At 44.7% G+C, this 11,368-nt stretch overlaps 1 protein-coding gene across 9 annotated transcripts in view; it reads right to left on the reverse strand.

Annotated features, from left to right (window-relative positions):
* The window catches only part of ATXN7L1 (ataxin 7 like 1), a 282,375-nt gene extending 271,144 nt beyond the window's left edge, over nt 1-11,231 (reverse strand). For 8 of the 9 annotated variants that reach the window (XR_001886125.1, XM_017874663.1, XM_017874662.1 and 5 more), the window contains exons 1-2: nt 11,016-11,231; nt 10,450-10,518 (exon numbers count right to left, since the gene is read on the reverse strand). Coding sequence is in view for 8 of the 9 variants with exons in the window: in XM_017874663.1 (XP_017730152.1) it covers nt 10,450-10,518; nt 11,016-11,196 (250 nt within the window). In the remaining variant the exon portion in view is untranslated. The remainder of the gene's footprint in view (nt 1-10,449; nt 10,519-11,015) is intronic. The other variant, XM_017874659.1, reaches the window with a different exon arrangement.
* Nucleotides 11,232-11,368: the final 137 nt, after the last annotated feature.

Below are 11,368 nucleotides of genomic sequence, written 5' to 3' on the forward strand. Positions count from 1 at the left end.
TTAAACCTTCTTTTTTTTTTTCTTTTTTTTTTTTTTTTTTTTTTGAGACGGAGTCTTGCTCTGTTGCCCAGGCTGGGGTACGGGGGCATGATCTCAGCTCACTGCAACCTCCGCCTCCCGGGTTCAAGCAATTCTCCTGCCTTAGCCTCCTGAGCAGCTGGGACTACAGGCGCCCACCACCACACCCAGCTAATTTTTTGTATTTTGAGTAGAGACGGGGTTTCACCGTGTTAGCCAGGATGGTCTCGATCTCCTGACCTCGTGATCCGCCCCCCTCGGCCTCCCAAAGTGCTGGGTTACAGGCATGAGCCACCACGCCTGACCCATTTTCACCATTTTTTACGTGTACGGTTAGTTCTGTGACATTAAGTATATTCACAATGTTGTATAACCATCACCACAGTCCATCTCCAGAACTTCTGCATCTTCCCCAACTGAAACTCTGTATCATGGAAACACGAACTCTCCATTTCCCCTCCCCCAGCTCCTGAATGTCCACCATTCTACTGTCTGTCTCTACGAATTTGACCACTCTAGGAACCTCATTATAATGGAATCACACAGTATTTGTCCTTTTGTGGCTCATATACTTTTTAAGAACTGGACCATCACCTTGGTCTGATATAACCAAACTGGGACCATGTCTCCACCATCTTCCATACCCCTGGAATGCTGAACTCACCTGTGGTTAGTATCATCAGACTGGGTGTCTGTCCTGTATCCCCACCCCACCCCAGGACTCTGTGGCCTGTCAATGCCTTGAGGTAAGGTCACATAACTCCCACTCCCCCTACAGGTAAGGGTATCCTTACACCATTAATGTTCACAGATTTACAATTAGCATCACAAATCAGGTACACCAGTAAGTGCTTCTGTGTTCAAAGAGCCCATCATCGACTCACTTTTATCTTCACCACTGTGGTGACCTGGTGCCACTTTGTCCTGCCCTAGAGAGTATTTATTTGGTTTCCATTTCTTCTGTAAGCACCTGATCCCTTAAAATTGGCAAGCGGAATTGTGTTGAGAAACCACAGGTACAAGGATAAAGCGTCTCCATAAAAACAATGCTTTCCCCACAGCAGAATTCCAGCTTCACTTATAGACGACTAGGGCAGCCAGGTCTGGCCCCTGAATATTAAAGATGCTCCACTGTAGCCTCAGCCCACTTGCAAGAAGGGATTTCCTGAGGTTTCATCATTAGTTCAAGCACCTCAGGGTCCAAATCCAGGTCCATTTGGCAGTCTGAGCTCTAGCACAGAAGAGAGTAAGAGAATGCCAGCCAAACGGCATTAGCTGGGAGCACGCAATCAGCAGAACACCAGACAGGGAGATTTAGGAGAGAGACACGCACAGAAGTCAGTCCTTGCCGTTCAGTTTCTACAATATTCTGAAAAAGTAGAACCCACTGGCTAAAGCTCTCCCTCTCCATTATGGCTATGTTTGATTATTGCAATCACTCAGTGACCACTGTCTCCAGATGTGAATAGTGGGCCACCTCAGGGTGTGGGCTCCTTAGAGAAGAGGGATTTGACCAGGACAAGGTCTCACTGCATTGGCTACTACCATCTTATGTCTACTTCTGAAGTATGTCATGCATGAAACAAAATGTCATAAACAAAACGTTAGCCTGAAGGATATAAATGCATCCAACCCAGAAAACCATACAGAAACAAATCTGCCTAACTTCTCTAAATCAATTCTGCAGCAGAGATGGCAGGCCCCTGGGAACCGCCAGCTGAAAGTATCAACATGGCCTCACAGTCTTAACTGATGCTGCAGACCACCTGGCACACAGGTCAGAAGGCCTCAGGAATCAGGCCCTCCCCTACCCTTTGTATCTTCCCGGGCTTAACATGGAAATCGTGAAAGCAGCCACTTTGCTTTCCGTCATGTGCATCCCCATTTCAGACATATCCCCTGGGTAATCAAGCTGCAGAGAACGCCAGTTGTATTTTCAGCCTGACTTTAAATATACACTGAAATCCTTAATGCTTCACCAGTGCGATGTGGTGCTTTTGACATCGGGGACCACTGTATGATAAATGCCATCATTATCAGAATTGATGCTTTGGGTCTCCTCCACCCACAGTGAAGGAGGGTTGGGCCACAAAGAATTAGAACCTGCAACTCACTATTGTCACCAGTGACTACAGACTGGACTCCAAGGTTTGGAAGAGTCATTTTGGGAACTTTGGGAGGAGGGTTCCCTGGGGGACCGAGTCTTCTCTATCTTTCGATCCTCCCAAATGTAGCCCAGTGCCAGGGGATAGTCACAGTCCAGGTATATCTGCTGAGTAATCAACAAGGCTGACTTACACGGGCTGAAGGCTAACACATGGACAGATATTGGCAGAATATTTCTGTGAGTATCTTCATCTAGTTTTCTTTTCTTTTCTTTTTTTTTTTGAGACGGAGTCTCGCTGTGTCGCCCAGGCTGGAGTGCAGTGGCACGATCTTGGCTCACTGCAAGCTCCGCCTCCCGGGTTCCCGCCATTCTCCCGCCTCAGCCTCCGAGTAGCTGGGACTACAGGCGCCCGCCACAGCGCCCGGCTAGTTTTTTGTATTTTTAGTAGAGACGGGGTTTCACCGTGTTAAGCCAGGAGGGTCTCGATCTCCTGACCTCATGATCCACCCGCCTCAGCCTCCCAAAGTGCTGGGATTACAGGCTTGAGCCACAGCACCCGGCCTTCATCTATTTTTCTTGTGTTCTTACCTCTCCAGCCTCACCAGTCAGTGATTCTCTATCAGAGTGATTTGTCCCCCAGGGACATTTGGCAATGTACCGAGACATTTTGGCTGTCTAAACTTGGGGGAGGGGAGGGAGGCACTGCTGGCATCTAGCAAGTGGAGGCGCAGGACATCCTGCCATGCACACAACAGTGCCCCCAAAAAGAAGCATCAGTGGTGCCACTGGTGAGAAACATTATACTACTCTCTGCTTTGCTATCTTTACTCCGGCAAGAGGACTTTTTAGTTTCAGAACAGTCTATATTCTCTGGCATTTGGGCCTTTATCCCTGTCCTTTCCTCTAACTCTGTCCTGCCCAGCTCTACACATGGGTAACTTCCTGTATCCTCCAGGTTTTAGCTTACATAAAATTTCCTCTGGGAGGCCTGCACTGAGCCCCTACCTCAGTGAGGCCCCCCACCATGCCCTCCAGCAGCACCTGAGTTTCCCTATCAGAGCACTCATCACGGTCCACCTGTACTTTTGCCAGTAGGCTGGAAGCACCCTGAGGGCAGGCAGGGGTTGTGCTTTTTCACTGCTGTGTCCCTGGTGTCTAGCCCAGTGCTGGTACATCAGGAGAGCTCCCTTCAGGTCAAACGCATGAGGGAGGCTGAGAAACAGGTGAGGGTATTAAAAACTTGGCAAGACACCCAGAGGCTTAAATTGTTACCCTACTATGCAGGCACCAAAAGAGAACATGGCAACTTCTCATGAACTGATATGGACAGTTCTCTAAGATAAATGGAAATGGCAAGATATCAGCTAATACTATAGCTTTCTATCATTCACGTGAGAACAAGAAGACAAAATTATATATGTATCTACTGGAATGCACACAGAATATCTTTGGAAGAATACACGAGCAACTGGGGATGGGGTGGGAGAGAGACTTACTTTCCACTTGGATAGCCTTTTGAATTTTGTAACATGAACGTTATTAAAAAATAATAAGTAGTTTTAAAATGAATATGTTATATGTATGTAATGGTCTACATCTTCTAGCAGTAAAAACATTATTCTCATAGAATGACATAGGATGATATCCTGGTCCAGGGCAACTTAGAAGAAGGCAATATCATATACAGTGTTTCAGTGCGTCCATCCTCGCTTCCTGTTGTGGAAGGAGCCAGAGCCACATTTCCTCCACATGGGAACCCAGGCACAAGGAAATAATTGTATGTACAACGAAATACTCATTTTAGAAGCTTTGTATTTCCCAAACTACATGATCAGGTTGTCCTTTCTCATCTATGTTGTGTTGGTTGTGGCATGCCCTTGCTCCATCAGTGGGCTGCACCTGTAGAGCTTATAGCTCTCCAAGCCCTTCCCTTCTCCTCCTTCTCATCTTTCCTCCCTACCACCTTTAAGCCACTCCATTTCTCCCATCCTTCCATCCCAAAAGCTGGGCCAGAGAAGAGAGATGATAATGAAATGCCAAAGTGAACAAATGTTACTGCTTGTTAGCAAAAGGGGAGGAAGGTAGGCTTAATGGGGAATGAAGTTGAAATTAATGGTAAAAATGAGGTTTATCTGTGTAATCTGTGGACTTTGTATCTTCCCATCTCCTATTAACATAGATAACAGAGTTGTCTGTATAATGATAAAGGGAAGCTGTTCGCAGTTTCCCATAAATCTCCATGGCCTGCTGCTCACTTCCCTGGCTTGGATTCTAAGAATACTTCATTCTTAACCAGGTCAATTGCCATCTTTTTCTCCAATTTTCTCCCATCCAGCCACAACTGCAAGACTCCTAAGCCTGTGCTGAGCATGCTCCTATGTTCTCTGCACCCTTCTATATTGCAGCCCAATTCCACCAGCATCTCAGAAGAACAGCAAACTCTTGTAGTCACAGCAATGTTTTACTGGCCCCAGCACAAGTTTCAAATTGGAAGCTTTCCATCAGTTTATCTACATCACATCGAAACATGTGGGAACATTAAAACACAGGCAAGTTTTCAAAGTGACAAGTGTAGGCTTCCAAGAGACCCAAACAGGAATCTATTGAGGACTCTTTTTTTTCTCAGCGATAAAATAAAACAACTTATTGATTATTTAAAGAAGTTATTTAGATCTCCCAGTCCCTAAAAAGAACTTTGTATAAACTCTTCTTAGCCATAGGCCATATACAGGCTAAGTATTATTTGATAGCTCTTGATAAAACTTATCGATGATCACTTAACTGCACTCCATTAAAAACACTGATATCTGGCCGGGTGTGGTGGCTCACATCTGTAATCCCAGCACTTTGGGAGGCTAAGGTGGGCAGATCACAAGATCCAGGAGATCGAGACCATACTGGTTAACACGTTGAAACCCAGTCTCTACTAAAAGTACAAAAAATTAGCTGGGTGTGGTGGCACGCACCTGTAGTCCCAGTAACTCAGGCGGCTGAGGCAGGAGAATCACTTGAACCCAGGAGGTGGAGGTTGCAGTGAGCTGAGATCATGCCACTGCACTCCAGCCTGGGCGACAGAGTGAGACTCCGTCTCAAAAAAAAAAAAAAAAAAAAATTGATATCCATAGAAATTGTTTCTTTAAAAAATCATTAGCTTCATAAAATTATAATAAAATGGTTTACTCTAAAATAAAGTTTCTGGCTAGGTATCTTTCTCTTTTCTCACAGGATTAGTTTAAAATCCTAGTTAATTAGAATAAAGGTTTTCTAGAGCTAGCTTCGTTAGCTAAGTGATACAATAATAATAAAAGCCAACATTCATTAAGAGACTTACTATGTGCTAAGCCCTTTTGTATTATCTCATTTAATCATCACAACAACCCTATTCTTATCTCTGTCTTATAGTTAGGGACACTTATGAGGCATAGGAACCCTATTCCTTATCTATGAATTGGTATTCTTTAAAAAAAACTTCAGATGAGGCAAGGGGAACATCTTTCCAAATCAATGAGAGCTTTTCCCTAATTAGCTTGAAAAAAGTCTTCAGATAAATCTACCAAGCTGAGGAGGAAATTATTTGAAAAGGTTAGCACAGAAGAATGGCCGTCCTTGGAATTTTCTCTCATAAACACCTTTCATAGATTAGGCTAATAAGGTTTCTGGGAGTCCTCCTCACAGGAAATCTACATGCCTGACTGATCCAAGCTGACTGAGGTCAAATCATTCTTCACTGGGGGAACACATTGGGTTTTGGACTCAGAACCCCACTTTTCTTGGAATGCTGAAGGCCAGATACCATTCACAAATGATTTGCAGCAAAATATTGCTTGTGTATGAGATTCAGTGATTTTTGCCACCAAGAAGTTATAAATTGAGAAAATAAACCCAGTTATTTTAAAGTAGTTTAAGATATTTTAATGTGAGGGCTTGGGTTTTTTTTTTTTTTTTTTTTTTTTTTTTTTTTTTTAAGTCTTTAGAAACAGTTTGCCTGCTATAACTGCATCTCAAAGGAAGGTACATTCAATAGAGAAGCTTGGGTTCAGAGGTCTCAAAGGGACCTTAGAGGACATTGAGTCCCACTCCCCTTACTTTAAATATGGGCAAATAGGCCCAGAGAAGGGAAACGACTTCCAAAGGGCATAGATCAAAATGTAGGAAGCCGACTCAAAGTGCTCGCCTGCTCCTTCCAGTGCCCAGGTTGTCCTGGATATAAGCCCATCTAAGCACATCCACCCATGGAACTAGCAACGCCTTCTGAACTCAGGTGATGACAACATTCAAAAGTATTTGGGGCCAGGTGCGGTGGCTCATGCCTGTAATCCCAGCACTTTGGGAGGCTGAGGCGTGCAGATCACCTGAGGTCTGGAGTTCGAGACCAGCCTGGCCAACAGAGTGAAACCCCATCTCTACTAAATATACAAAATTAGCCGACCGTGGTGGTGCATGCCTGTAATCCCAGCTACCTGGGAGGCTGAGAAAGGAGAATCGCTTGAACCTGTGAGGTGGAGGTTGCAGTGAGCCGAGATCGTGCCATTGCACTCCAGTCTGGGCAACAAGAGTGAGATTCTGTTTCAAAAATAAAAGAAAACTGGCAAATTCCTCTTAGTTATAATTTAGCTAATTTTAGATGAAATAATAACAATGACGTGAAAACTTTATTACAGACATTTCAAAGCATCCAGTTAACATTTCATACATTATAGGCAGAGAACTGAAAGAAATGGAAAGAATTGAAAGAAAGTTTAAAGGGGTGAGGAATGGGGTACTGTATTACAGTAATCAAGTTATTCAAAAAGTCTGCAAGTCCTTGCTGTGTCTTCTGAAGTTGTGGCCAGATAGAGGCAGAAACCAAAATAATTCTTATTTCACATTTCCAGCCTAACTTCTCTTCCTGAGTTTAGTCTATTAAAAATATCATATGACACCAGCGTTCATAGTGGCATTACTCAAAATGGCCAAAAGGTGGAAACAACTCCAATGTCCACCAACAGATGAGTGGATAACAAAATGTAGAATATATACACAATGAAATATTATTCAGCCTTAAAAAGGAATGAAGTACTGATCCATACTACAACACGGATGAGCTGTGCAGAGGTGCGAAGCGAAATAAACCAGATACAAAAGGATACAGATTGTATGACTCCACTTATATGAGGTACTAGAATAGGCAACTTCATAGAGACAGAAAGTAGAACCATGGTTACCAGGGCTGAGAGGAACGGAGAATGGGGAGTGACTGCACAATGGGTACAGAGTGTGTAACTGCAATGATGGAAAATTTGGGAAATGGAAAGTGATGATAGTTGTATAATATTATGAATGTACTTAGTACCACTGAATTGTATACTCAAAATGGTTAAAATGATAAATTTTATGTTATGTTTATTTTACCAAAAAAAAAAAAAAAAAAGACATCAAAATCAGAACTACCGGCCAGGCGCGGTGGCTCACACCTGTAATCCTAGCACTTTGGGAGGCCGAGGCGGGTGGATCACGAGGTCAGGAGATCGAGACCATCATGGCTAACATGGTGAAACCCCATTTCTACTAAAAATACAAAAAATTAGCCAAGCTTGGTGGCGGGCACCTGTAGTCCCAGCTACTTGGGAGGCTGAGGCAGGAGAACAGCGTGAATCCGGGAGGCAGAGCTTGCAGTGAGCCAAGAGCACGCCACTGCACTCCAGCCTGGGCGGCAAAGCAAGACTCCATCTCAAAAAAAAAAAAGAAAAAAAATCGGAACCGCCTCCCTTCATTTCTCAGTTGGAATCTCTAAACTGTATTTTGTTCATTCATTCCCACTAAAGCTGAATTTCTTCTCAAGACCTGCTTAAAGCTAACAGTGTCATGGACAATCTACATACATTCATACGCACAAGTACACAGCCACACACAGGCTACTTTGTGTCCTGCAGTGACCCATCCACAAACAGTATCCGCCCCAAGACTTTGTTGATCACTCCAACAAGAGGGCCCATGGCAAGCAATACTGGAGATCCAGGTAACCAAATGAACACCCCTTCAATTTCTCATCATGGGGGAATATGTATTCAGTATATAGATACTTTATCTATAAAGAAAACTTCGTACATATATACCAGAAAGACCATCGGGAATTGCTCACCCAAGTCTTTGTTCCACCAGACCCATGAACAAAGAGATTTCAGCCCATATATGGCTATTTTGGTGAAGTTAGCGATTTCAAGTTACACTGAACAGTGGCTGTCCTTAATGCAAATGCATATAATTAGGAGCTAAATCTTTGTACCTTTATAGGACAAAGGACCTAATAAGCTGGATGTACCACCTGTGACTTCTGAGGAAAGGAGAGCTTTTCATTTTTTCTTAAAAGAATCCGTTTCTCAGCCAGGCGCGGTAACTCACGCCTGTAATCCCAGCACTTTGGGAAGCCGAGGTGGGCAGATCACGAGGTCAAAAGATCGAGACCATCCTGGCCAACATGGTAAAACCCTGTCTCTACTGAAAATACAAAAATTAGCTGGGTGTGGTGGCACATGCCTGTAGTCTCCGCTACACAGGAGGCTGAGGCAGGAGAATCGCTTGAACCTGGGAGGTGGAGGTTACAGCGAGCCAAGATCATACCACTGCACCCTAGCCTGGTGACAGAGCGAGAATCCATCTCAAAAAAAAAAAAAAAAAAAGAATCTGTTTCTCATGAGGCAAAGATAATCTGAGAACAAGAGTCTTCTGAAATAGAAACAGGGACTAGGGGGAAAGGATGTGAGTTTTGCAGGTGATAGTCATAACCCATCACCTAGACCTGAGAGGTGCCAATCCTGTGCCATACCATGACCTTTACTCAACTTTAATTTAAAGATTTTTACAGCCTCACCATCTTTTGTGGACATGTTGCCAGTAGCCTGATAACTGGGTCTTGCAAGCATTTAGAGATCTCAAGAGTTTGTGTGTGAAGAAAAATAATCTCTAGTGATGCTTCCCACTGCCAACACACATGAACATTTAACACAAATAAGCTGCCACTTGTAAAAAGTCCACTTGACATCAATCCCTTGTGCATCCTGAAGACACATGTCAAGATCACACAAGATTTTAGAAGCAAACATTTTTAGAATAATGTTTTGTTCCCAAAGTGCTTAATTAGCAGAAACACTATGCTAGGGAACTGTCCTTGAATATGCACACATTTTAACCTTCATGTTATTTTTTCTGAAGCACAAAGTTTCCTCTCAGTGGATGGTCAGGAAATGATTGGGCACAGAAAACCAACCATCTGAAGTGTTGATTCGTAAAATGAGTTCCATCTTTCCACGCAGGATTCAGCTGCCTTCCAGGGTGACATCTCCTTTTATGAGGGGGACCATTCTTTGGCATCTAATGACCTTTTCTCTATTCATTTGGGATGAGCAATGCACCTATGGCCTACTTATATCTGAACTCTTTCAATACCACCAACCTCTTCTGTCCCCTTGTGCCATCTTCCTACCCCCAATTTCAACCAATTATGTTTTATAAGACATCAGTTAGTGAATCACAATTCAAATGAACCCATCCATTTGCTTAGCATCAAGTGGCCCCTGGAGTTGCTCCATTTGAAGCCCATAGGCCAGAGTTACATATGGCAGGCTTGCAAATGCGAACAGGGTATGATTTATTTATGACGACCATATGTGTTTGATGCCCAATTCCAGCAGGTTGTGGCTGCTCTCGCATATCTTGGTCTGGGATGACCTATCTACTCAGCGTGTCCCATTTCAGGTACCGTATTTCCACGCTGGGAAAAGAGAGCTGACGACTGGCTGGGGGGCTGCACATACAGATGCTCCTAACCCTGCTTGCCACATAACAATCTGTGACCAAATGCAAAGTGGGCCAAATGTAACTTGCTGCACAGGTTTGCCATGTACAGTGGTTTTCAGTGGTGAGTGGAGAAGTAGCTGCTGGAATGACTGACCATGTGGGGTTCATTAAGCTGTTGTGCATTCACCCATGAGAAAGGCCGGGATGCTTGTGAAGGGAGCTCCACTCTTCATTTCAGAAATTTTAACGCCCCACCATTTGGCAATGATGCTCCCGGGGAGAATGGCAGATATGCATCAGAAGGTTCAAACGTGGAGTCCAACTGAAGTGCAGTAAACTTCTGCCTTCAACAGTCTCACCCCCTTTTACCCCCCAGTTGTATTTATACTTTGAAAGAAGTTAACATGAAGCAGTAGTCACCTGGGCGTGCTCAATTTTTGACAAGCCTTAGTCACTCTGTACCCAGCAGAACAATTCACATTATATTCGAAATCCTGTGAAGATTCTGCCACACATGCTAACACTAAAATGCCAGTAGCTCCACTTACCTTCTTTATTAAGCCTCATAACCTCCCTGCTTTTTCCACCCTCTTTTCCAGCCTCTTCTAAATCTACATCTGCAGATGAAAAAGAAAAGGAAAACAGAAAATAAGGAAAAAAGGGGGGGAAAAAGCCAAAGTCAAGGGGGGAGGGAGAGTGTTTATTTGCAAACAGATCGATATAAATACTGTATATGAAATTCTTTCAAAAATTGACAATGCAACATTTTCTCCCAAGTCCGGGTTTCCATCTACCTGGCCCAGATAGGTACCCAAAAAACTATGCAAGCAGCAACAGAGTAGCCTTTTAAACGGACAACACCGTGGGGCTGCGAGCCCACCCCGCGGGCTGCCACGGGGAGCCGGGCACGGACAGACAGACAGCCCTGGCAGCCGGGCCTCTCCCTGTGCATTGATGATCTGTCTCTGTGTGTATTTATTTAGAGAGAGAGGGAGAAGCATGGAGGACACCGGGGGCCACTCTCTCTCTCACACACACACTTTTTCCCAGTGGCTCTAGGTGAATGGAAAGGTTACAGGATAATAAAAGGAGGAGGAGGCGGTGGGGTTCTTACTGTCGGAGCAGTGTAATTTGGCGGCGTCGATCCAGGAGGACCAGGGTTTGCCCAGAAACGCCTCCGGACTGGGCACTTTGCGATCCAGTGTCGCCATTGCTCTTCCTTCTTGTTGCTTTTTCCCTGTTCCTTCGGCAGCAGCAGCCGAGAGACACGGGATTCGAGAACGCTCCGACGTCATCTTCGGAACGTTCCGACATTGAGTGTTCTGAAAGGGGGAGGGAGGGAGGAAGGGCGGGATGGGAGGAGGGGCGGAGGAGGAGGGGAAAGGGAGCGGAGGAGGGGCGGGCGCTCTGGCTCCCGGAGCCAGCTCGGTGGGGCTTGCGCGCCCGCGGCCGCCAGGGGCAGCAGAG

The sequence above is a fragment of the Rhinopithecus bieti genome, unplaced genomic scaffold, assembly GCF_001698545.2.
Source record: "Rhinopithecus bieti isolate Rb0 unplaced genomic scaffold, ASM169854v2 scaffold_7414, whole genome shotgun sequence".
Classification (NCBI taxonomy): domain Eukaryota; kingdom Metazoa; phylum Chordata; class Mammalia; order Primates; family Cercopithecidae; genus Rhinopithecus; species Rhinopithecus bieti.